The 25,656-nt window shown below is 36.5% G+C and overlaps 4 protein-coding genes and 1 long non-coding RNA gene across 6 annotated transcripts; 2 read left to right on the top strand and 3 right to left on the bottom strand.

The window, feature by feature from the left end:
* Positions 1 to 4,141: 4,141 nt before the first annotated feature.
* On the bottom strand, positions 4,142 to 5,971 carry LOC6644142. Its single transcript, XM_023176707.2, has 5 exons — positions 5,779 to 5,971; positions 5,649 to 5,705; positions 4,961 to 5,359; positions 4,596 to 4,903; positions 4,142 to 4,531 (listed from the first exon to the last, which is right to left on the bottom strand). The coding sequence occupies exons 1-5, from the start codon at positions 5,853 to 5,855 to the stop codon at positions 4,275 to 4,277; spliced, it is 1,098 nt and encodes a 365-aa protein (XP_023032475.1). The 5' UTR covers positions 5,856 to 5,971; the 3' UTR covers positions 4,142 to 4,274.
* Positions 5,972 to 9,064: 3,093 nt separating this feature from the next.
* On the bottom strand, positions 9,065 to 10,273 carry LOC111518823 (phenoloxidase-activating factor 2-like). Its single transcript, XM_023176703.2, has 2 exons — positions 10,004 to 10,273; positions 9,065 to 9,948 (listed from the first exon to the last, which is right to left on the bottom strand). Exons 1-2 carry the CDS (start codon positions 10,271 to 10,273, stop codon positions 9,091 to 9,093), a joined length of 1,128 nt encoding a protein of 375 aa, XP_023032471.1. The 3' UTR covers positions 9,065 to 9,090.
* A 390-nt stretch (positions 10,274 to 10,663) lies between these two features.
* On the top strand, positions 10,664 to 13,821 carry LOC6644140 (phenoloxidase-activating factor 2). The gene is made up of 5 exons (XM_002066946.4): positions 10,664 to 10,879; positions 10,946 to 10,993; positions 12,522 to 12,608; positions 12,696 to 12,797; positions 12,923 to 13,821. Exons 1-5 carry the CDS (start codon positions 10,676 to 10,678, stop codon positions 13,763 to 13,765), a joined length of 1,284 nt encoding a protein of 427 aa, XP_002066982.4. The 5' UTR covers positions 10,664 to 10,675; the 3' UTR covers positions 13,766 to 13,821.
* Positions 13,822 to 21,541: 7,720 nt separating this feature from the next.
* LOC124460212 lies at positions 21,542 to 21,862 on the bottom strand. Its single transcript, XR_006954148.1, has 2 exons — positions 21,801 to 21,862; positions 21,542 to 21,723 (listed from the first exon to the last, which is right to left on the bottom strand). It is a non-coding gene; the product is annotated as an uncharacterized LOC124460212 (long non-coding RNA).
* LOC6644139 (aminopeptidase Q) lies at positions 21,633 to 24,526 on the top strand. 2 transcript variants are annotated; one of them, XM_023176641.2, is made up of 4 exons: positions 21,633 to 22,135; positions 22,189 to 22,344; positions 22,399 to 23,770; positions 23,842 to 24,526. In XM_023176641.2, the coding sequence occupies exons 1-4, from the start codon at positions 21,633 to 21,635 to the stop codon at positions 23,944 to 23,946; spliced, it is 2,136 nt and encodes a 711-aa protein (XP_023032409.1). In that variant the 3' UTR covers positions 23,947 to 24,526. The 2 variants fall into 2 exon arrangements, with proteins under 2 accessions (XP_023032409.1, XP_023032408.1); XM_023176640.2 differs by having other exon boundaries at positions 22,396 to 23,770.
* The last annotated feature ends 1,130 nt before the right edge of the window (positions 24,527 to 25,656 follow it).

Below are 25,656 nucleotides of genomic sequence, written 5' to 3'. Positions count from 1 at the left end.
ACGATTGCCAATTACTTCGTTTGTTTAACTTAAACTTCTCCATATTAGTCAGAGAAAAAAAATTCATTGATAACAATTGAGCTGCCAGTCCTATCAACATGTCAGCCACAATTACATTTCCAAATGTAACTCTGCAAACCGTTTGGCGCAGTATTGCTCTACTTCCGTTTCGGTCACTTCTTGGTGGTAACTCAAGTTCTGTTTCCTGATGTTCTGTTTCCTGATGTTCTGTTTCCAATGTTGCGACTAGTTTGTTGCTACTGCTACTAGTTAAAGCCTTCGGCTTTTATCAATTTCATTCAGTTAAATGCGTGCGACTTAGTTGTCTTTTTTCGTCTTTCAATCTTTCCCTCATTGGTCATTGGAAAGAATATATCGATCACCGTCGAGGTACCAGTCTTATCAACATATCTTTGCAAAACTTTTGGCGCAGTGTTGTCATTGTTTGGAGTTTACTTTCTTGAGTATTTTCGGCTTTGACATGTGCAGGCCCGGACTGGGACCCTAAGGACCCAGCACAAGTTGAAGGGCCCCCTATACCATATGCTTGAAAAATTTTTTCCGAGGAAAATGAAAGGTACACATTTTTATGTTTTACTTCGTTTATGTGAATAAAACGAAACAAACAAACATTTTAATTTGCCTATCTTTTTACAACAATGCGCTTCTATGTACAAAAATGATTCTTAGTGCTGCTACTCTACTACATGAAATTTCGTCAAAAGGGGCCCCCTACCCTGAGGGCCCACCGGGACTGGACATATGTCACATAGAAACGGATAAATAAACACGAAGGGCTAGATTAGATTTTATTGGCCCATTTTTTCTTGGTTTCTTCTTCCAATTCATTAATATAAATTTAAATTATTTTCTTTTATTTTATTTAAGTTTTGAAGTCCTTTATTTTCCTCTTAAGTCCACATTCCAATAGCGCCATCAGTCTTTTGCATTATTGACGATTGTGACTTTCAGATCTCTTAGGAGATGTCATTGACACCGGCGCTTAAAGCATTTTCCTTATTCATCTTACTTCCGCACTTTCAAAAATGTATCCAATAACCATAGCCATGCATAGTAAAGTATTTTTACTTGAGGGCCGACCCACTTGATGGTTACTAAGCATCTGCTCGATGTTATTGTACTTCTTCAAGTAAAGACCACCAATAATCCAATTTGGTGGCCCTTAAATGGTATTTCTTTTCCTTTTTCTATGATTGCAAGACAGTGGAAGGAAATGTTTGCTCATTCCATTATGGCGAATAGTACTGAGAGATGAACTTTTAAATGGTGTTATTTGAAAATTCTGAACATATCGGTGAGTTGTAGATGACTCAAAATTTGCCTGAATACATTTTCTTGACAGGTGCTTTGTCTTTTTTAAAGAAAAGCACGTGAGATTACAGCCTGATTGTAAAGTTTTCATTGTCTGTCAATTGACCTTTAGGCGATCTCTTTATCCGACGTTTTTTTGACTGAGTTTCAATTTCATTAACCAATATTTGTTTTTTTTATCAACTCATTCCCACAATTATAGCTGTTTACATAAAACGAAAATGTTCCCATTTTTTAAAACAGTTTTAAAACGGTTAAATAACTTACTTGGTGACATCAATAAATCAAGGTTTTTTCGGTTATAAAAACTTATTCAAATTTTATTGAAATCGGACTAGAAACATACAAAATATACGTATGAACGTATTTTGCTACGCGATCCATTAGGGCAGAATTGGCCGTTGGCTAGTGGCGGCGCTAGAGTGCTCGTGTGTTTGTAGAGTGAGCAAGATAGCATATGGTTATGAGCCATGTTAAAACAATTTAATCGACATAAATTTGGTTCTCGAAATTTTAAATATTTGTTTCACCTGGTGTATGGTATACCCAAGTCGGCGAGACGACTTACTTACTTCATTTATCTTGTAATAACCAACGTGAAGGTAAATGTCAGTGGCTTTTTAAAGGTTTCTCCATGTTGTGGATAATTATTGGACAAAGTACAAATTCTACTACTAAGCATTCTAAAGATAATCATTTTAAGTTAGTGGCATGTTTGTGATATGGGATGAAAAAAAAGAACTCTCAAATATCATACTCAACTCCATTTCTGTACCATTATTCCCATTAGGGCCACACAATTTTCTAACAATTTACTTAAAATTAACTCGCAATTCGGTTTGCCTCCATTTTTTCTGGTTACAATGCGGTTAGCCCACCGAACTCGCTTGTTCTGCCGCCCACTTGCCTCATTGTTAAAGGCATTTTACAGGTGCACCGCATCAATTTATTTTCCACACAAAAGCCTATTAAAACTCTCACACACTTGGGCATTGATGAGTGGCTGACTGGGTGGTTACTTGTGGGTTGGCTGGGGAGACGTAGGTCTGGGTAAATGTTTGCCAAATGAAACCACTTAACCGTTTTTTCTTTCTTTTTTTTTTTACTTTTGGTACGTCTTCTTCTTTGCGGCTGCTCAGTGAAAAAAATACAAAACGGAGAAAGAGGTTTTATAAAAGAGGTCAACTTTAAGTTACCCTATTCCAGGTACAAATCGATCATGAGCTGAATCTGAAAACAAGTCTTTATTTCGTGTCTTTAATGCATAGTAGATATGTATATGATGCCCTTTATCTTTTTTTCGATTAGGACAATTTCTTTTCAATTAAAATATACCCTTTTAAGCAATTGCTTACAGGGTATAATAAACAGAAGGCGGAGGGCGAAAAAGATGCGGCAGCAAAACAAATTAATTAAAAACTTAAAAGTTTGTCTATGGCAACCCCAAAAAAAAAAGGCAGGAAACCCACAACAAGGGCAACAAAAGCAACAACCAGAAATGTGCTGTCTCAGAGTTTTTTGTCAAGGTTCTGGCTGGGTCGTCGACAGCAAATTGATTTGGGTATATGTGTTTCTTATTTTTGGGGAAAAAGAATGAAATTGGTATTTGGGTTAGGTCAGGGTAGAATATTGGTGATTGGAATGAGTTGTTTTCAAGTCTTTCCAGGCCATCCCAAGAAGCAAATGCCTAACAAATTCGCATGGATATTAATAACTGGAAACATCATTGTTTAAATTATATTTTCAATTGGTTATAAGCTATACATTTCCTCAAACATTAATTTTTAAAGAACTTTTAATTTCTATATCTATCTTTAGAAAGAAACGTTTTTATTATTTGAAAACCATAAATAAGTATGAAAATGGAAGATAGTATTTAGAATTTAACTGCCTCCAAGGCTTTATTTCTTTGCATATTTTAAGAGTTCTTACACTTTATATAATAATTCGAAAATACTCTTCGATATCGTAATCGATTAAGAATTACACTTAGTCTGCCGATTTTATCAGATAATCGTGTTCCACACGAATCTTTTGTAGACCTTCAGACCCAAAACCACGTCACGTCATCCGCACAAGTAATTTTCACACAACTTAGCGCCACATATCGTGCATATTAATTATAGGCAAATCTAATTTGGTAAGACCACCTCAAGCCAACCCAATCAAAACCCGCCAGACTCCAGTCACGTAGCACATGGATCGGGGTGGCTCCTTTTCGTACACATTAAATGTCATCATTGCCGGCTCCTTACAAACTACACACTGCTCACACCTTGCCCCACGGCACGTAGATACTTACTTACAACAGCTATTGTAGCCATGTCAAATATTTATGGGTGTTCATGCCAAGATTTACCACGCAAGAGACCAAAACAATTCTCTCAAAAAATAAAAAAAAAATAACAACAACATAACATAAAAACAAAGAAAACCAAAAAGGGGGAAAAATAAATGAAATGCCTTTTGCAAAAGAAAATTTTTGTTAGAAAAAGAAAAATTGTTGCCAGGTGAGGGAAAGCAGAAATATTTAAGAAAACAAAGGCAAATAAATGAGTGCTAATTAGTAAACAGTCAGTTGCACATGTTACTCCACCCTAGAAGCTTTTTGGTTTAGATTCAACCTGGATTCCAGTGGATCTCACTCTCTTACATCACATTGTGCCATCTCGTGAGGCAATCAACATAAATCACCAAACGGAAATTAATTAGATCACCTCTTACGTCTAGAAGGATGACAGGAATATTAGGAACATTGGAAATATAAAAGTTATAGTACAGTAAATACGATTTAGTTTAAGACAGAGGGTCTCTAGCAGTAATCATGTTTGAAGTTTATTTATGTCTTGTTAACTAATAAAATATCCAAAACAATCTTAATCTAGAATATACTAGAAATTTAGATTTTCGTCTACGAGTATCAATCTAAAACGTTGGGCAAATCAATGACAGAGAAGCTCATCAGGCTTGGGTACTTTGCAATGACAGCTGGCTTGTTCAAGTTCATCCCATAAATCGCCCATTTCAATGATAAAGTTTTCCAAATTATCCGGATGGCGAAAAAGATCTTTGTCGATTTGTAGTTGTTGACCATCCCAGAGTTTCCATTTGCGCATGCTCTCGATGACATCACCGCAAAAACTCTTTTTGTGCTTATTTTGACGGGCGAGTATCCTTTCGAGAAATTTCCGTTGATTGCCTTAAAGCGAGCAGAACAAAAAGTGAATTTAGCTAATTAATAATATTTCAACGATTCTACTTACGTTCCTTTAATTTATGTTTTAATTTCACGACTGGTTCTTCTACCAGAGTCTTTTCATATTCTGCAATAATTTTGTACATACGTCGATCTATATCTTTATCCATTTTCAAAAAGTCCTCACATGGCCGTGAACAGTTCCTATTAAAATTGGGTCCAGCATATGGAACTGAGGTATTATATTTTGACATTTGAAATTCGCGACGCCGATGCTCTTTCTGTGTTAGACTCTTATTGAGTCGACCTCGCACTCGATCATTGAGAAAACGAAAAGTCATGGTTGCCAGCAGTTTCTCTACTCGTGATAGGCAGCTAGAAACGGAAGAATGTTTCATCTGGAATTTGTAAATTGAATTAAATTTCACTCACTTGGAATTGCGCAAAGAATAGACACCGGGAATGGCAAAGGTTCGCAGCAGATGATGCAGCTTAAAGGCCACACAATTAATCAGCTCTTCAGCTGCACATATTTGCATTCGTTTTAGACTATGCATATCATGAACTGTCTGCCTTATCCACCAGCCTCTAAACAATGCCTGAATCTTGGTAGCCGCCCGACCATAATGCTCTATGACGGTCCTTTGAAGACGCTGCTCGATTTTACTAAACATGGCATTACGCACTTGAAAACCTCGCCACCAGCGTTGAATCGTTATAGCCGCTTGCCAATGCGATTTTCTCATTTGCCGAAAATGATAGCCTCGCCATAATGCTTGAATTCGACGAGCCGCTATAAATTGCTTATAGTCGTTTATGAGTAACGATGTGCTAAGGGGACCACAAAATGGTTAAGATCGGTATCTAAAAATGTGTTTGAGGCAACTATGAATAGTCCAAGCCATTTCTAAACAAACTTCTGTATGTCTGTTTGCACTTGGGAGTGATGCCCAGTGCCTTAGCCCAAGATAATTTCTTTAAATAAAATGTACCTTAGTTGATCTCTTTTAGTAATATTTAGCTTTTTCTTAATCTCTTGTCAACAGTTTTAAGGCTTATTGCTATGGACCATAAAAACTGAATGTGCCTCGTGTGATGTAATATATAATTTTACACATACCGCGAAAACTTAGTTGACAGCGACGACTCGATTTCGCCTTCTTCGCTATAGTTTAGTCTTAAATTGAATGAAATGTAAATTTGATTGTTTTTTTTAAATTTGTTTTTTCAATTTATATATTGAGACTTACGAGCGATAATTGGATGACTCTGTGCTACTGCGCTCCTTCGAGGCCTTCCCCTTACATTGCATATGACCAACAAACATTGTAAAAGAAATATGTGTGCGTGTGTGTGTTTTTTTTGTGTGTGTGTAACTTGTATTGTTTATTGTAACGTGAACAATAATTCAATAAATTATCAATCAACATTTCAGAGAATTGATAAGAAGAATGATTAAAAAGTCAAGGAATTGTTATCACCAGAAGTTAACAGTCTTAAACTCTTAAGATGTTCTTTTGCTCTTGAACTGAAACAGTTGAAAAACGCTAAGATAATCACCTAACCTAAATTGAAGTCTTAAGATGATGTGCTTGAACTCCAACAAATTTGCTGTGAACTGGAAAAACGGTTTTGAATTTAATTCTGCAACTTATTTACATATATACTAGAGCATCTTTTCCACGTTTTTTTTTTTGTAGCCCTTGACAGAAAGCAGGTAAACAGGTATAGAAAAAAAAATAGATTAAATTGCATGTCAACATTGAAGGAGCAGAATATTTCTTTTTCGACTCGAGAGAGGAAAACAATAATAAGAAAAGGAAAAGCAAGTCAAAATTGTTTAAAGGTGAAAAATTATATGATAAAGTGAAAATAAAAATACGCGACGACGGGGAGAAGTCAAGAAAATGCCAATGTCGATGCGGATGCCAATGCCGATGCCGGTGGCAATGGCTCATGGTGGATGCCTCAAGGTGGATGCCATCCGTATGACAAGCGTTAACTTTTCAATGTTGTCTTCGCTCTGCTGTTTCTTGCGCTCAATCAATTTTGTCAATTTTCGACGTGTTTTTTTTTCCTTCTTTATTTCGCGTTGTCCTTCTATATACTTGAGTACAAGCTCACGTTTGGCTTTATTTATTCTTTTTTTTCCCAGTTACGCTGTCGCAGTTGAAGCTCTTTGGTGGCCATTACGAGCTCTCAGCTTCTTCCACACACAGTCGCTTGGAGCATGGGGCATGGAGATGCTGCTGATGATGATGATGATGCCCTGATGTGTGTTGATATTTGACACTTTATTATGTGCACATCATCAATTTTCAAATTATTGTCAATGTACTTTTCCTATGTATGAGAAGCCATCCATGGCATATACATCATGATTGTTGGTTAAAAATTAGACCAAAGTAATATTCTTCAAACTGGATGTCAGCTATTTATTGTTTCAATTCGGAAAAGGGATAAGGTTTAAGAAAATTCTAATGCCCAAAAGGCAACTTCTTTAACCCAAGGCAGTCGTCTATATATATATATGTATGTATCTATAGATACATATGCTCTGTATGAGTGTGCATAAACTAACTTTCATATACACACTCAAAGCACACTCGGCGCGCCACAAAGTATGCAATCAATTTTTATGGCCCACATGCAGCGCTCCTGAATCGAGCCGTTTCCACCGAAACTCCACAGGAGTCTACCATCACTGCAATGTTTCACTAATAATTTTCAATATAATCAGCACCTGTGACGACAACGAAGACGAAGACGACGCAACATTCGCACAAATGTGGCTAATGTATAAACATTTGTGCGCCGCCAAAGTAAAAAGGGGCCAATGAAAAATAAGAAAAAATGGAAAATGAAAATGCCTTAGTCGGCGGGAGGAACATATGTACATATGTATGTGTGAGTGGGTGGGTATATAATGGAGGTCACGATGCGGGTTGGTAACGCGTTTCCTTGGCGTTAATTTTACCACATGTGGGGTAAAAGAATTGAAATAAGGCAACCAAATGAAATCAAGAGAAATTTTCTAAAATGAATAAAACAAATAATACTGCGTTGACGCATTACGCTAAAGTTTTATTTTAAGTGCTGACATTAATGTTTTTATTTTTAAGTTCTTCGATTATCCATGGTGTGAATTTGGTCACATTTAGAAAGTATGTTGGCTTATTGACCTTACCAGCCTCAGAAATCCACAAGCCCCTAATGCTATAACGATTCTCACTGTTCACCCATGGACAGACCAACGATGATCCTAGAGCCCATTCAACACCTTCCTCTTGGCTTGAAGCACAAAATATATTTGAATTTGGTTTACTAGAACATAATTCGTTTGATATATTCATAAGATTCTTCTGCAAAAACACTCGTCGCCCTCTTGAATATTTTTCCCATCCGGTAGTTAGACAATCCGATTCCACAACTTTCGTATGTTCAATGGGTAAACAGACAGTCTGAATATGCGGTAGGGCGGTAAATTCCTTATTCAAAATGAGTAAACCAATATTATATTCCTCGGAGTATTTATCGAATTTGCTGTGATAAATTTTTGTGTATTCAGAAATCTCTTCATTGGGTAAAATTTCTTCAATAGTATTCATATCCCATTCACCGGCTCTCGCAATTAGCTTAGTTTTAACTGGACCCAGACAAAAGCCTGTGGTTAGAACCACTTGGAAGTGTATTAAGGCGCCGGCACAACGATATTCATATTCCGTATCAAATATAGCCACAGTCCACGGATATGCACCAAAATTAACTGCTCCTTGGTTGTCGCCTTTAATTGTCATCAACACTCCACTAGGATTCGCATATCCACATTCCACTTTTTTAGCTGTTGGTCTTGTATAATTCTTAACAATATATTCTTTGCCACAACATATCTCGAGGTAGTCACAATTGTGTTTTGGTGCTAAATTAATCATATATTTGGATGTATGGGCACTTGGATATGTACAATTCCACTGATTCACACACAATCCTTTGCTGAAGTAGCATTGTGTTAAGTTTTTAGTTGAAGTATCTTCTGTATCGAAATCAAATAATTCTTCGGTGCTTTCGCCACTAGCAATAACTGTTGAGCTCAAAGCAATTAAAATATAAAATACTCCTAATATATACATTATGTCGAAGGAAAAAAACTTTTTATGGAAAATTTATGGAAACGCGTGATGTGCACCCAAATGCTTGAACCGAACAAATCAGACTAATAATATATACGCCTGATAACGCTCATTACGTATCTGTATGTATTTATGTATTTATATAGCAAAATCGGCGAAATCGTATTTATGTTGATTGAAGATTATCAGCACAGTGCGAATTGAGCGTAAAAATCCAAACTTATAGTATAGAAATTAATCAAAATCAGCGTTCTCTGCAAAAGTATTTAACTAGGAATTAAAAATTATTTCAACAGACCTTGAACTCAAAAAGCATTCGCAAAAAACACTGGCAGAAGTTCTTAAGAATCAACATAATTAAATGCAAACGGATTTGAGTAGATAGTTTAATATTTGTTTACATATGTAGATATAAATGTAAATTTATTAATTTTAAGAAGTAGTACTTGCATAGTACTTTCTATTGATACCCAAAGCATTTAGTTTTTCATTTAACCATGGAAGAAGATATACCACATTCACGTAAGCTCCAGGAACATCAGGTGAACCACAACCAATACCCCAAGCAACCATGCCAACTTGAAAATAGCGATTTTTGGAACCTGATAGAGGACAGATTAAGGGACTGCCACCATCGCCTAGGCAAGCATCAACTTTCCTCTGACCGCCAGCGCACAATAAACTTTCATCCAGCTGATAGCGGGGACCCAGACGAGTTTTTTGAAACTTAGCGTTACATTCACTTTGCAAGAGAACGGGCATAACAAGTTTTTTCAATCTCATCTGATAGTCAAATTGTCTAAATGTGACTGATCCCCATCCTGTAACAATGCACTGCGATTTATCGAGCAACTCAAACTCATTGAAAATGGGCAAACAGATGGGTCTAATATGAACTTCACCACTAAATGGAGTGTCAAGGATTAAAAGCGCAGTGCCATTTGCCAAAGAATCAGTATCATAATGCTCATGTGTGATAATCTGTTTGACTCTCCTTTCTTGGTATGGATGCTGAATCTGTCTGTTTGTGTGATCGTATTCGCCAGCACGGACAAAGAGAACATCAGTCGTTTTGTTTTCCGCAATACGGGCAGTTGTTAGGACAACAGTGGGCGCTATTAAAGAACCGCCGCCAACGTAATTGGTGAAAACATCAACAGGATTAAAATCGCGCTCCAAAATTGCTATCATCCAGGGAAATTCTCCAAAAGTAGACAGTTTACTAGACGCGTTACCAGGAGTGCCAAATCCACAAGGCTCCATATCATTTATATGGATGGGTTGATTTTGCTGTCCAAAAATTAAACAAATGAAACTTGGAATATCTATAAAATAAGAGACATACCTCCAAGGATGTGTCGCAGCAGACGTGTGGAGCAATACAAGCTGAATAGGAGGAACTGTGGTGAGTTCTTCCATGTAGGCAATCTGCTCGTTTGACACAAATGTGTCTTGGACCACAGGAAATATTCTTTGGCTTTGAAGTTGTTGTAGAGTCTGGTGTATCAAGAAATGAATAGTCGATTTCCATGGAACTGTCGTCGTCATCTTTATCATCTGCATGGCAAATCAAATGAAGAATAAAGAACAGGAGAACAAATAAAACTCGCCTCATCTTTTCGATTAAAAATAACTAACTAAAAGCAATGCTATGACAATTTAAATAACACAAATAGTTCGTACACTGCATTTTATTATACCCTTATACCCGAAAGAAGTATATTCATTGAGCAGCTCGTAAAATAAAACATTTCCGACCATATAAAGAATATATTACAATTCATTATTAATCCGTGTCCATACTAACATGGGATAAAACCGTATGCTAGGATATTCTTTCAACACTTTAGTTACTAGTAAGATAACAAATTTTAAGGGTATACAAACTTTGGCAAGGCTTAGGTTTTTGGTTATTTTTCGAGCTTATCAGCTAGAATATTGATAACGAATATAAAAAGACAGCGTCCACATATTCAGACATCAGTTTGCTTGCAAAATACAACCCATCGCATTAACGATGTGGAGCTCATTGTGTTTTTATTTCTTAGCTCTACTTTCACTTAACACTCTTCGATTTTCTTCATCTTGCACAGAGCCCAACAAGTGTGTAGCTCGAATTGTGTGTCCTCATGGATCAATCGTTAATGACGGCAGTGGCATAGTGGTTTTTCGACATAAAGTTTGTGATTCGTATACTGTCTGTTGTGCTCCCGTAATTCAAGTAAGATATCATATTAATTGTGTTACAGGCCGATTCAAATTCTTATTGCATTATATTTTATTTTAGGAATCTAGTACTTATCAAAATGATCTGTATGAGGCGTTTTTAACATCGGTGAGTTAACTAGAATGGAAATTGTATATTGTCGCTTAAATGTATAATACATATTTAGAGAGTATTTTCATGATCAGCAAGACAATCTTTTAACCTTTCGTCTGGACACAGACAGACACAGACACCCTAGAAAACTTATATAATTTATGTAGCTCTCAGCCCATCTACTGAACTCGCTTCCGCATGGCCGCATGGCCAAATTAACAATCTACCAACTGACACATAAGGTCTATGTAAAACTTCGGATTGGCGTCCACCGGCTGCCCCTAACCTAGCCTATGTATGTACATAGCACCCAATATGAAAAAAAAAAACAGAGGGCCGGGGCTAACTTCGACCGCGTCAAAGTTTGTATACCCTTGCAACTTTTTTGTTAACTCTTTAGGTAAGGCCATCAAAGTGGAAAAACGTTTAAGCCAAAAAGGCTAATGTTTGCGAAAGAACGGCCTACAATCTTAGCATAGGAAATAACGAAGATATTGATCAAAGTCACTGTTTTCCACCGATCGTTCCTATGGGAGCTATATGATATAGTAACCCGATATTTATCAAATTCGGCACAGTCATTAACAGATACACTAAACTAACAAATGTTTAATTTGAAAGCAATCGCGTCAAAAGTAACGAAGTTATTGAAGAAAGTCACTGTTTACGACCGATCGTTCCTATGGGAGCTATATGATATAGTCAGCCGATCTTGATGAAATTTGGCACAGTCGTTTATATGTATAATAAACTCACCAATATTGAATTTCACGACAATAGCTCAGAAAATAACGAAGTTATTGAGTTCGTAACTTTGCGGTTTGTATGGGAGCTATATGATATAGTGGACCGATCCGGCTGAATCCGAGATATACAACGCCTGCAGTATATACAAGCCTACATGCAAAATTTCAGCTCTGTAGCTCCAACGGTCTAGGAGGAGTTTGCGTTGATCCAGACGGACGGACAGACGGTCAGACGGTCAGACGGACAGACGGACAGACGGACGGACGGACGGACATGGCTATATGAACTCGTCTCGTCATGCTGATCAAGAATATATATACTTTATATGGTCGAAGATGCTTCCTTCTATGCGTTGCACACTTCTGACCCAAATTAATATACCCTTTTTGCAAGGGTATAAAAAATTATGTTTGAAAAATAAATATTTGTCATTATAATCGGGCGGCTATATCAAATTCATAGCTCCAATAGAAGCTATCGCCTTGAAAAATAAAATTAATGATAACGAGAATCCGGGTTTGAATCCCAGACTAGTGAACGGATGTAGTTTTTCGTCTAAGCCGAAGGCCGAAGGACGTCTAAAATGTTATGTTGATGGTTAACAACCACAAATATCCTATACTGATCATATTGCTAATCAGTTTATTTTTTTTGTTTCTTTGTTATAGGGAAAATGTAATACAAAAACTTAAAACTAAATGTGAAATTCACATTCTTCTCATAGTTGTTAAATATTTTTTGTTTTAGTGTCTATAGTTTTCTTATTAATCATAATCATTTCCAAATTTTATTTTAGGTGCCGAGTGTTACAAGTATTACATCAGAAAAACCTTCAACTCATATGGTCAACCAAGTAAATGAGATTTTCAATCCTTCAACTAAGGTAATTGACATACAATAACAAATTGATCTAAGATCGTTGAGAGTTATGAAAGGCTTTATCATTTTCAATTTTTTTATTTAACTTTAGCTGCCTTTTGTTAAAAAAATATCTAAAGAGCCTACGATTTCTTTGAAAGACTTGATGGAAACAGTTTTTAATACTGAAACCAGAAAAGATTCCGAAGCTCAGGTATGATACACACTTTCCTTCAAACGTTTCGTTACAATACATTATCAATACATTTTTTTTATGCTTGCGTATATTTAAAATTAAGGAATTGATAATTTTTTTAAAATTTTATTATTTACTTAAAGGAGCCCAGTTTTTATTTCAAACCTAAAGGTTGCGGATACAGCAACCAAAATGGACTCGAAGCGACTCAGGCAAGTGCAGATAATGAGGCGGACATCAATGAATTTCCCTGGGTAGTAATTGTATATAATCGTATTATTGAAAATATTTTGGGAGGTGGCTCTCTAATAGCACCCAATGTAGTGCTAACGAAAGCTAAACACATTGCAAATATGTCGCCACGAGATATCATAATCAGAGCTGGTGAATGGCACACAAAAAGTAAAATTGAGTCCTATCCATCTGAGGACAAGGAAGTGACCACAATCGAGACTCACAGCCGATTCAATGACGCAAACGGAGATTATAATGCGGCGTTACTTATTTTAAAAAGTTCATTCAAAATCCGTCCTAATATAAGTCCGATTTGCTTGGCCCCAGAGAGGACATCATATGATTCTTCACGCTGCTTCGTTGCTGGATGGGGCAAGAAGAGCCATGAAGATGATGATAATTCATTTGCCCTAATTCAAAAGAAGATTGATCTCCCAATTGTTGGTAGATATCGCTGTGAATCGTTATTGCGACAAACAATTTTGGGCGTCGACTTTCAGCTTAGGCGGAGTTTTATTTGTGCTGGCGGTGAGAAGGATAAGGATTCCTGCTTTGGTGATGGCGGTGCACCACTTTTTTGTCCTATTCCACGGCAAAAAAATCGCTATGTCCAGGTGGGCATTGTCAATTGGGGTATTCTGTGTGGTCATGAAAATGTGCCCGCTGCTTATACGTCCGTTTCGTACATAAGATCATGGATCGATCAGAAGATGATGGAACATTCGGTTAATTCAAGTTATTACACAGCTTAATATATATGATAAGAATTAAGTCCACATTTATAATTTAATAAAATAGTTGAACATTATTGGGAAAAGGCTTAAAGGACAACTATAGAACGATGATGAAAGAAACTTTCCCTTAATTCAGATACCCCTGGGCACTGTTTACGTAAATTCAAGTTGACTTGCGCTTTACATTTAATGGAAGGGAAAAAATTGTTATTAAAAATGTGCTACGAGTCTGGCTGGGCCATCCGTTGGCTGATAAATATGCAACACTGTAAACGACGGGTGGTAGATGTTTGAGGAGGGAGGTGGACTCCGAGGGTTGTGTCTGTGCGGCGACTGCCCTCTGCAATTTGAGCAGACGTTTTCTAATAAACATTAAGTTGACATGAAATACACGCCAAACAAATGAAGCAAATGCATTTCATGCTCTGACCAACAGCAAAAAGCAGCTATCTGGCCAGGGGTAGTGGGTTGTGTGGGCGTGGCTGCAACTGCTTACTAATGCTGGCTTTCAGCGTTTGCACCGCAGGATATGTTTACAAATTGAAAAATATAGCTTTGAGACCGTCAGAACGTGCTACAAAAAAATATATTAGAGAGAAGAATTTTTTAGCCATGACGAATGATTATTACCCTGCTAAACGAGTTTTTATATTTTTGTCAACTGAATAAAAATGTTTTAAGATTTTAATTAACATAATTGCTCTGAAATTTTCCATATTGTTTGGAAGTGTTCATCAATTTCAACAGTTTGGTTAATAGTAATTGAACTGTATAGTGTGCATGGTTATGTCTCTTGTAGCGTAACAAACCCATGAAGAAAAATGATATACCCTAATATGGGGACAGCAAAATTTTTTCAATGAGCAACTAACTACGGTGTGTCAAGGTCAGAGAATTAAGAGATGAAATTTTTGATTACAAAGTCGACTTTATATCTCAACGTAGGTCTCAAGGTAGCTTATTAGTAACCATTATCTTTGAAAAAAAATATAATATAATATAGTTGATGTTAATATTGTCTTTATTATTGATTTTAAGGATAAGATTGTAGCAACAAGTTGACATTTTCAAAATATATATTCAAATTCTGTTTGGGAATCAATCACAATTCATACTAAGTGTGAACCACTATATCGCTTGGTCTATGATCCAGACTTTCGGTTTGGGAGTCCTCTCTCAGTAAAAATGAGTTGTTACGTGGGTCAGTTGGTGGGCAGGCAGGAACTTCCTGGGAGAGTGGTCTACTTTGCCGACGTGCCACGCGGTTTTTCAAGAACATTTGTAAGTGTGTGGGTATATACAGCTGCACATTTATATACTTCTGTATGTATGTACACATATTTCCTGGACAAAGTAGCTAGAGAAGCAGCTTAAATCTGACATGAAACATTTGCGTGACAAGCAAAACGTTGGTCCACCCTTTGGGAGAGGAAGAGATCCCGTGGTATAGGCAATGCAGAAGGTAGGCAGCCACGTCCACTGCATAGCACAAGGGAGACCCAGTGAAAATAATTATGGCGCAAATCACAATAATGCAGCTAAAAGGAAAATATGAACAGCGCCGACTACAAAAAGAAGTCACAAATTAAAAGTGAACACAAAACGCGGGAACAGGATGTCAGAGGCAGAATCAAGACCTCGCAGGGACTGGCTGGAAGCAAAAGCAGTATATCCTTTATATACCCGATGACATTGACATCAGAGAAAGCAGAGACGATGAAATTAACTCGTGGATAACCATAAGAATGATGAAAACAAAAGCGAATAGCAGCGATTCCTAATTTCGAAAAATGTCATGTTGACTACAATTAAATTTTGCCTTCTGTCAGGTAAGCAACATTTTGACAGAATTCAAATCATTGCTTCAAGGGAAATCCAATACGATGGCGAGACAATGTGAATGTGACTGATTGCAATCATGATGATGATGATGAAGATGCTGATGCTCAAGATGATTAGAATGATGGCAATGTCTGCGTCATAAATGTCACTTTCAATTTCGATTCGACAGTTGTAGGTAATGGTTCGATTTGATGCGTGATCTGAATGGAAAATTAACCAAAATCCGAATTTTGACAAACAATATTTTTTCCGTTTAGATCACATTTTGACAAATATAATTATGTCACAATGTCATATGAATAATGTGACTTGAAAATAAAAGTTCTAAGAAATGCCATCAAATCAGGCTACCATATACTTATACTTTATATCAATTCGAATTCCACTTCCAAGCGAAACGACCTTTCTATGGTTTTATTTAAGTAGATTAGATTAGATCAGACTAGATTAGTAGCTTCCTTTTTCGGTTAGAAACGTCTGAAATCCTCTCTAAGGGTATACAAATCAATACTTAATAACTAAGTCAAATTGAAAATGCTATAAGCTATAATACTAAGAACATTGTGTTCAAATCATCAATATAGTTGAGAGAGCACCATACAAAATTTCCGTTTATAAGTCTATAGGTCAAGTCATTTTTTGGTGATTAAGAATTAAAGGAAATTTATCAGTCTACACAGTGGGGGATGCTTTCTTCAATGCATTGGAAAATAAATTATGAAGTGCATCATGAATTGAAAATTATGTAAGTAAAAGGTTTGTAGTGCAAAATCCTTTACTACTTTTTATTTTGAATTTCTTTTGTTTTGTACTTTTTTGCAAACACCCTTAATGATTCTCAAATTAGTTTCTCTATTTATTGGCGATGCAAACAAGCACTTGAACTTTACACTGAATTGCACTTAAAAATCAAAAGGAACACACCAAGAGAATGGGCAAAAACAGTGAAAAGCAACCGCATCAAGTATTATTATCACTCAATGCAATAAATTTTTTGCATTGAACGAGCCAAAGACGAAAGTCAAGTGTCGAACATTTCGTATCGTTTCGTTTCGGTTTGGTTTTGGTTTTGGTTTCTCATTGGCGCCAGCCAAGCCATCCATTGCCCCTCATTCCATTCCGTTGTCTGGACCGACAATAAGTGCTTCCTGTTTCCGGCATCTCGACTCTTGTCTCTAGACAACTCTTCTCCAAGCAACTAACTATAACTGTCGGCAAGTTGGCTTTATTATTTCCACACTGTTGAATATGCATATAAAAACTATACAAGACTCAAAAAACAAAAAAAAAAAAAAAAGGCAAGTAAAGAACCAAAGGATATTTTTGAAAAAATGAAAAATCAAGTAAAAGAGTAGACTTTGTTTTGCTTTGACGACCAAAATCTGGATAGGCGGCAACGTGGGCGGGGGTGTGGCAGCTGCATTATCACTTGCCAGCCAAGCAAAATATTTTGTGGGTGCATTAAACATTTTCCCTCTTTGGCCGCAAGACAAAAGAAAAACGCTGGCCCGGCTTGGGCAAAAATATACGGGCATGAGATGAGCGAAGGGCTCTTACCAAGCTCCAATCTTCAACCCTCACCCCACCGGAGTCCTCTTACTATCTCAGGGCTTTGTCTGCATTTTATATTAAACTATTTATGATGCTGGTTGGTAGCTGGAACAGAGGATCTGCTCCGCTGAAGGAGTCTCGCTTCGTTGGCTGCCAAGAGTCGCAAAATTTACCTACAGCAGCTTTCAAACTACAAGACTCTGTTGCATTTTTTTCATGCTACATTTTGTGGGGGAATTTATGAAAAATTGTTAACAATTATGTGGCTGAAAATTGTGGCGAAGGCTGAGTAGAGTGGCACATGAAGCCTTTGTTTGGTCAGCAGAATACAATTTTTTAAATACATTTGGGCTTTCAAAAAAACTAAAAATGGGATGGCAAGAAAGTGATAAATTTTATATTAAAAATTCTTACTTAAGAGATGGAGATAAAAAATAAATAAATTATATTTGTATTACAAGTCGTCTTACACTTTGTTGAATTACACATTATATTACAGTCAAATCATATCAATTGAAAGGCAAAGGAAAAGATAAGGACTTTGTCTTAAAAAAAAACATAGAAAATAAAATCTAGTAACAATTAGAAAAATAAAAACTAAGCAATCTGAATTTAATATTTCATGTTTAAATTGGCATCGACGTGACAAAAATAAAACAATTATTACTCAGAAACAATTTAAAAGGTAGCCTTAGGTTCAGACTCAAATTATTTTATGATGGGTTTTTTTATTTGGAATTTTTAGAACACATTAATCATCTAAGATTTTTCCCAACTTATTATAATCTTAATTAAATTATTTATTTATTTTATACCATAATGATTACGAGATTTGTTTCTTTGCCCCCGTTAACTGATAAGTTTCGATTCGATTATCAAACAGAATAAAGAATTTAAGGAAACCAAAAAGTTTCAGTTTATTTATAATTGGAAATAGCATTTTAATTTTCCAATGTAAAACATCATTGCCATTAGAGGATTGCCAGGGAGGATTATTAGGCGATTTTATTTGGAAAAGTCTGGCATTTAATAGTAAGTTAATATTGTTGATTAAAAAATGAAATACTTAATAAACAAGTTTGAGAATCTTTTTTTCTTCTACGAAAGATTGTCATCATTTTATGGACTTCCACGTTTTTTTTTTTACTAAAAATCTTGTAATCCGGGAGATAGGTTCTATCAGGACAAGATAGGTTCTATCAAGGAAGATGAGATACCAGAATAAAAACCGTTTACTGCTGGAGTTTGAAGAGGGTCTTGTTGGCGAAAGCTCACAAAGAAAAGGCAACAAGACGCAGTTTTCAAGGAAAAATGGAAAGATCTCTGTTCAAAACAACAGAAAGTTTAAACTATATGAATCCAATATCGTTTTTTGTTAAAATTAACTGAACCATCTTTGTAATTTGCTAGTAAAATATGGACAATAAAAATTTTAATTTAAAAAAAAACTAAACACCTTTTGAATAGTATAGGACACTTATTAAACTTAAAACACATTTTCATGAATGACATTCAAAAATGTCGGCCTGTGTTGTTGTTAACACTGACTATAAATTGTATACACAAAGTACTATGATATTTAGTTACTGAATTTAAATTTGCTTAAATTGAATACTTCAGTATCTTTTCCCTTTTACCAGATTTTCCAGTCGATTGGAAAATAACGCGATACTAGCTCTCAAATGGGGTTTCCATTCGAATGGGGATTCCCGGGCCGGAAATGGAGAGCAAATGTTGCGGCATTTGCAATTTTTGGTCCTAAATGAAAACTTAATTAGTTTGCTGCTAACCAAAATCATATTGGCATGACGATTGCAACAGTTTTGCTTGAATTGTCTTTGATGTAAAATCAATGGCATAAGCTGTAAATGGCATTTATTGCCCATCCCCTTGCCCGGCCCTTTACCGGCAAGCTCGGTTGCCAGTATTTGCTTGCCCAACAATATTGGTGTACAGAGATTAGTTGCTTATTTTGACAGAAGCTGTCAGTGTTGCATTTAGTCGGGCCAACTCTGTAAACAAACAAAAATATTTGTGCTGTAAGGAGTTGCAGATGATGATGCTTTTCTCTCTCTTTCACTCGCTCTCTTTCTTTCTTTCTATATATGTTGTTTTGCCTCTCGCTATATCATTTTTGACTCTGACTCAAACATGGAGGATGGCTGCTTCTACTTGAGTGCCCTGCCACATCCTTATGCGCATCCACATTCGCATAGTTTTTCTTTGCCGCTTTTCTCATTTTTCATCCGCTGCAGCTTTGCCACGTTGCCAGGGCTAAGCTTTTAATTAAATGCAAGAAAATTCAATTTTAATTAAAATTTCTGAAAAGTCTGAGTGAGAGATGTGGTTGGATCTCTCTTTGGCCTGCTGATGCTGATGCTGCTGCTGCTCCTGCTGCTCAAGTGTTTGCCAAACGTGTAAAATTGAAAATTAGGAAATCGAATTGTAACGCCCAGATAGAGAATCATCATCATCATCGTCATCAGCAGGCTGCAAACACAAAGGCAAAATCAAAATTGTAAAGTAATTGGAAATGAAAATTCATTTTGTGGCTCCCCCCCCCCCCCCCCCACACACACACACACATATACACGCATATGTGGGATTTCCTCTTGCACTATTGTCTAAGCCCTGGGATCGGATTTTGTATAACAACAAAGGCCACAGAAACAATAACAAAAGCACAAATAGTTAAAAGTTTTTCTATTGTATATTTGAAAATGAAAAAGATTTAAATTTTCCTGTCAGTTATCAGGACGAGAATTCCAAAGCCTTTGTCTCTCAATAATTATAATTTACATGCAACTGGATCAGACGTTCATAGCCTTTCGGCAGAGGAGAATTTCACGAATCCATGTAATCTCTTAATATGCCCCAATCAAACGTGACTTTCAATATTTGGGCATGCCAGCGAATGTAAAGATGGCAGCCTAAAGCCTTTCTTAGGCCAGTTTTATATTCTTTCTTGATTCTTTTGCTTAGGCCAAAATGTTTTTAGTGAAAAAAGTTGCTCAGCTCGGGCATTCTACACATAATTTAAACACACACATCCTGTCAGTCATAAATTACACATATTACATGCACGTATAAATCCGGAATCGCAAAAAAAGATACGAGTGAGCCAAAAGTGCGCCAGCAAAACTGTTAAGCAAAGTGCTTAACATACTTTTTGGCGCAGGGCCCGAAGAAGCATTTACACACAAGTATAAGCACAGACGCACACACACACACACACATACTCACATACTCATATCGCGAGGGTCATAGGCAAATCGGTAAACGCACGTAGCGTAAAAAGTTGAACAACTCTTACGCCTTAACCGGCACGAAGTGAAAGTTGAAAGTAAGTCAAGACGATGCCAAGGCAAGTTTTTTGCTTTTCCAAACCACCAAAACCAGAAAACCAATTGCCAACCTTTAATATTTAATACATTGTATCGAATGATGTGACTTTAAAATGTATCTACAATATATGTTGTCAGTTAATTGAATTCAACCAACCAATGGACCAATGGATTTTTGAGTCTACATACTGCTCTATAATACCTACAAAATCTTCTCTGATCTTCGATCGGATATCCAGCACACTGAAGTGGTTGTGAGCATCATGTTAACGTCAAGAATGTCTCGACCATCAGTGACTTTAACGGACAAAAGTTTTCTAACGATATAGGAATAGAACATTTAACACAATTTGAGTCTTAATTTCTTTATTAGAAACTGAGTTTAGGTTATGATAATCATTGTTGGAGACAAACAAACTATAAAGATTAAAAGCATCGTTCTGTGCAATTTTTGTCTATATATACTGACTCTCCTCACTTCTTAGAGCTGGTCTCTGCCTCGATTAGCATTCAGGTCGATACATACTAAATCTAAAGGGAAAACGATAAGGACTACCCAAATTTAGGGCAGCGATGGTATATTAACTTTCCCAAATGTTATGGAAATGAAACTGGGACAAACCGGGAGCCACACGTTCATACAACTATATTTTTTCATTTCCATATCTCTTCTTTGAACTTTGTGGTCAGTGCCGTCTGAATGACAAAAACACATGCGATTGTTATCTGAAGATTTTTAGAAGTCACAAGATCACAAGAGTCTTTTCACAGACATTTCCTCATGACAATCAACCATATCACATAAAACCACATTTGACGTAGAAAGTATTCATATTACCCGATGTTGATTCATTTTAATGACAGTATAGCACTTCTATATTGGTTAAAATCCACTTTTCCTTTTTAAAAGTAAACGTAACATGTTTTTATTTCGGGGCATTTATATATACAAATTTTTTGAAAGTATATGTACTTATTTGAACTCGATCTGTTAAATTGTGTTTGAAAAAATTTCTCGTGTTTTCTGATTTATAGTACATTAAAAAATAACTGAAAATTGTCTTGTATGTTTAGCATCGAATTGCGGCCACATTTAAAGTATTTATTACGACAAATTTGACATAATATGCTGAGAGAACTCGTACACAATGAGACTAACGAAAATTCTGTCTGAAGTGTTAAATGGATTTAATGGTGTTTTCTTCTGTTTAATCGTAATCCTTGGAAATACTGTGGGTGCTGTGAAATTGTACGATGAGCCACGTTTACCTCTAACGTTGTTACCATATCATTATGATCTGAAATTGCTGACTTACCTTGAAGATAGTCCAGATATGTTTCGATATATAGGCAGTGTTAACATTTCTGTACATGCACAAACATCTACCAATCTTGTGGTCTTACATGTGAGAGATGCCATAATAGAAGAGCAGAAAATTCAAATTTGGGATAAAAAAAAGGGAGAACTTTTTAATATAAGTCGAACGGAATACAATAGAGAAAAGGACTACTTTATAATTGAAGTTCACATGCCGTTCGTGAGAGGTCGATCATATGTATTGACTCTACCATTTCAAAATAAACTAACGGAGGACTTTAAAAGTGGTTACTTTGTGGGATATAATGAAGGGAAGAATGAAATGGATCGAAGGTAAGTTAGAGTTTGCTATATATTCTACTGTCTTAATTGTTTCTCCATTCCAGCTGGTTCTCACTTACCCAATTTGAGCGTAACTATATCAGAAATGTATTTCCCAGTTTCGATGAGCCCGCCCTGAGGGCCACTTTCAATGTGACTTTGGGTCATCACAGGCGTTTTCAAAGCTTCAGCAATATGCCTTTGTTAAGAAGATTTAATAGGTAAGTTGCCAAATTATTAATTAACTAACTCTATTTATATCAAATATTTAGTAGTGATCTTAAGGATTATGTATGGTCTATGCATGAGGTCTCTCCCCTTATGCCCACATATCTTCTTGCCTTTTCCATTAATAATTTCACTTGCATGTTCTCTACAACTTTTGGACGGGAACCTGTGGAATTCCGCACCTGTTCACATGTAACCCAGGTGCAGGCATTATCGCTTGCTTCTCTGTCTGCGCCGAAACTTTTTCAGTATTTCGAGAATCTCTTTCAAGTACCATGTCCCTTGCGAGAAATACAACAACTAGCCATACCACATTTGCCCATTGCGGCCATGGAAAATTGGGGTCTTGTTGTCTATTCCGATGAAATGATCATGCAAAAAAATCAAAAAAATTTGACAAATCTGACACAAGGACAAACAAAGACCCTGCAATTAGTATCCCACGAAATGGTGCACATGTGGTTCGGAAATCTCGTAACCATATCATGGTGGGATAGCCTGTGGTTGAACGAAGGTCTGGCTGGTTATTTTGAAGCAGCGGGAGTGGAGTATCTGCAGATGAACTCGGGGCGAAAAATATTGTTTAAATATCGCGAAGGCTCACTAATGAACGAATTGATGGATAAACCCGTAGCAATAAATGCATCGTCTGACAAAGGTCTTATAGAAAATAGTTCCGTTGCCTATGTCTATCAGAAAGTGACAACAATTGTACGAATGCTCAATGCGATGCTAGGTGATGAAGTATTTTATGAAGGATTATACTTTTATTTGAGCCAATATTCGTATTCCAATACGACACCCGATCAATTTTGGGGTAAAATGCAAATGGCAAGTCTCCGTAGCGGTGTATTACCCGATGACCATAAAGTGAATACAATTATGGACTCGTGGACCAATCAGGCGGGTTATCCTGTTTTGGATGTTATACGAAATTATAATAATAATACAATTTCCTTTGTACAAAATCACTTTTCATCCAATGAGAGTCACAGTGAAGTTTGGTGGATTCCCCTCACCTACACCACCCAAAGTGAACGAAACTTTTCGAGTACACGAACCAAAGCGTGGCTAATTCAACCATCAATGCATCTAAATATGCCTCTATTGACTGAAGAGTGGGTTATGTTCAATATACAAGCGGTGGGCTATTATCGCGTTAATTATGATGAGCATAATTGGCGCTTGATAGCCTCTGATCTTTATGAAAATCACAAACGTATCCACGTCCTAAATCGTGCACAAATTGTTAGCGATTGTCTATATTTATGGCAGCAGGGCCGCATCCGTTGGCTCACGGCTGTGGATGTCCTTAAGTACATTATAGAGGAAGATGAATATGAGCCCTTGGTTGCTTTCGTTCTTGGTGTTACCAATGGCTTTTGGGGCATGTCGCCAGATAGTTCACTTATTATAGCGGTAAGTTTATTAGAAGGTTATTCGATTTTTTAGAAAATGATTGTAAATTGGAATTATTATCATTATTATAGAAATGGCTGGGCAGTGCCGGTAAATGGTATGCGGAGTTCATTAATTATACGTTCAATTGGTTTGTCCTCATTAAAAGCAAGCACTTCAGGCAGCTGCAAATGTAGAAACGCAGAAGTCGAAGTAAAGGACGCGGTAGTAGAAGGACAAGTAACCTCAAACAAGCAACTGAATCCTGGGGGGGGGGAAACCACAAAATAATGGCAGACAAGGAAACCGCCATCAATGAACCGCAATTGTATTTGTTTGCAAATAACTGAAACGTTATCTCTGACTATTTATCTTTATCTACAATAACGGTTGTTGCAAGGGAAAACAAGCCAAGCCAGCCCAGCCCAGACCAAAGCAGAGGCACGAGCATGCCCAAGCAATACAATGCCAAAGGAAAAGGACACCGTCTTCTTGTGCCAAGGCGCCAACTGGAATAATGATGCAGGCAAAATAACCATAAAACTGTAGAGACAGAGAGGCAAACGGACAGAGGTAAACACAGAGTGCGAAAGAGCAAGAGATACAATTTGAAGTCCTTTCTAATGTTGCAGTTAGAATCGTCGTATAGGAAAAATGCTGCAAATGGCTATGCAATGAAGTTCCATTTTAAAGTCACTTTCTGAGTTCAGTCCTTAAGTCTGTCAATACGCAAATTTTTTTGTTCAAACCTGATCTGGTTTATTTGAAAATTTAATAAAAAGCAAAACATCGTTATTCACTCACTCTTCCCCTCCTCCAAGTTTTGTCCATTACCTTACCCCAAAACATACTTTACGCATAATGAAATTTAACCCACAGCGTTCTGCTCTTTAGCGGCGGCTGATTGCGCCTAAAACCATGCAAATTAAATTTAATGGAAAATTTATTTTTCATTTCTTCTTGTTTCTCTTTTGTTTTCTAAATTTTCTGTTTTCGCCCCTGAAGGTGTATAAACGAGGGGCAGATTTAGAAATCTAATTTTCTGGTGAACCTCCTTAAAATGTTATATTTTGACTAACCAAGTATATGCATTGTATATCACTTTTGACGTTGGTCCCATGCAATTGCTTGCAGGAAGCAACTACAACAAGCTCTCATATATCTAATATACATATGTATCGGAAATGTATGTAGGTAGAATTAGGATTAAAGAACCAAGAAAACAAATACTTATTCTCATTGGTTACTGTTAAGCAGATTACGGGTATTATAAAATAATTCTTATATGATTTCCCCATGCATTGAAAACTTTTTGAATCCACGTGTTTCATACAAATAGAATGCTAAGATTTTTGTCTGGCTCACGTCCGGATTAAAATTCATTTAGCTTTCAAGCTATATTTATTGATTATTCATAAGATATAAGATTACTTTATAGGACGTTTTCAATATTACTTAGGCCAACATTAAGATACTTTTGTTAGGTTTTCTGGGGTTGTCTTAGATAAAAGTTTAAAACAAGTTTTGAAACTTATGCTCTTTGTTCTTATAAGTGTTTCGATAGCAGAAATAGCTATGATTAAGGTTATTTGGAAAGAAATAAAGTATTCGTTATTCACAATCATTTTACATTATCCCCGACCGAGATACCTTTCAGTATTGTTTCATTGGAGAGGAAATGGCACCAACTTCATTGTTGGATCTCGAGAACAACAGCTTTATACATTAAGTGGGTCTCCACTGATCCACCGATTAGGTATTTTGGAAGGAATTTGTATTTGTTATACCCTTGCAAAAAGGGTATATTAATTTTGGTCAAAAGTGTGCAACGCATAGAAGGAAGCATCTCCGACCATATAAAGTATATATATTCTTGATCAGCACGACGAGACGAGTTCAAATCGCCA

Source organism: Drosophila willistoni (genome assembly GCF_018902025.1).
Source record: "Drosophila willistoni isolate 14030-0811.24 chromosome 2R unlocalized genomic scaffold, UCI_dwil_1.1 Seg167, whole genome shotgun sequence".
Classification (NCBI taxonomy): Eukaryota; Metazoa; Arthropoda; class Insecta; order Diptera; family Drosophilidae; genus Drosophila; species Drosophila willistoni.
This window is presented reverse-complemented; position numbering and strand designations above follow the sequence as displayed.

Bases quoted from the DNA above. Each gene is read 5' to 3' on its own strand.
- LOC6644142 (XM_023176707.2), bottom strand. From the start codon at position 5,855: ATGTTTGTTGGTCATATGCAATGTAAGGGGAAGGCCTCGAAGGAGCGC. The intron at 5,360-5,648 runs GTATGTGTAAAA...TGGTCCCCTTAG, and splicing joins CTGTCAACTAAGTTTTCGCG to CACATCGTTACTCATAAACG. The intron at 4,904-4,960 runs GTGAGTGAAATT...TTCCGTTTCTAG, and splicing joins TATTCTTTGCGCAATTCCAA to CTGCCTATCACGAGTAGAGA.
- LOC111518823 (XM_023176703.2), bottom strand. From the start codon at position 10,273: ATGAGGCGAGTTTTATTTGTTCTCCTGTTCTTTATTCTTCATTTGATT. The intron at 9,949-10,003 runs GTATGTCTCTTA...ATTTTTGGACAG, and splicing joins GCTGCGACACATCCTTGGAG to CAAAATCAACCCATCCATAT.
- LOC6644140 (XM_002066946.4), top strand. From the start codon at position 10,676: ATGTGGAGCTCATTGTGTTTTTATTTCTTAGCTCTACTTTCACTTAAC. The intron at 10,880-10,945 runs GTAAGATATCAT...ATTTTATTTTAG, and splicing joins GTTGTGCTCCCGTAATTCAA to GAATCTAGTACTTATCAAAA. The intron at 12,798-12,922 runs GTATGATACACA...ATTTACTTAAAG, and splicing joins GAAAAGATTCCGAAGCTCAG to GAGCCCAGTTTTTATTTCAA.
- LOC6644139 (XM_023176640.2), top strand. From the start codon at position 21,633: ATGAGACTAACGAAAATTCTGTCTGAAGTGTTAAATGGATTTAATGGT. The intron at 22,136-22,188 runs GTAAGTTAGAGT...TCTCCATTCCAG, and splicing joins AAGAATGAAATGGATCGAAG to CTGGTTCTCACTTACCCAAT. The intron at 22,345-22,395 runs GTAAGTTGCCAA...TCAAATATTTAG, and splicing joins TTGTTAAGAAGATTTAATAG to TAGTGATCTTAAGGATTATG.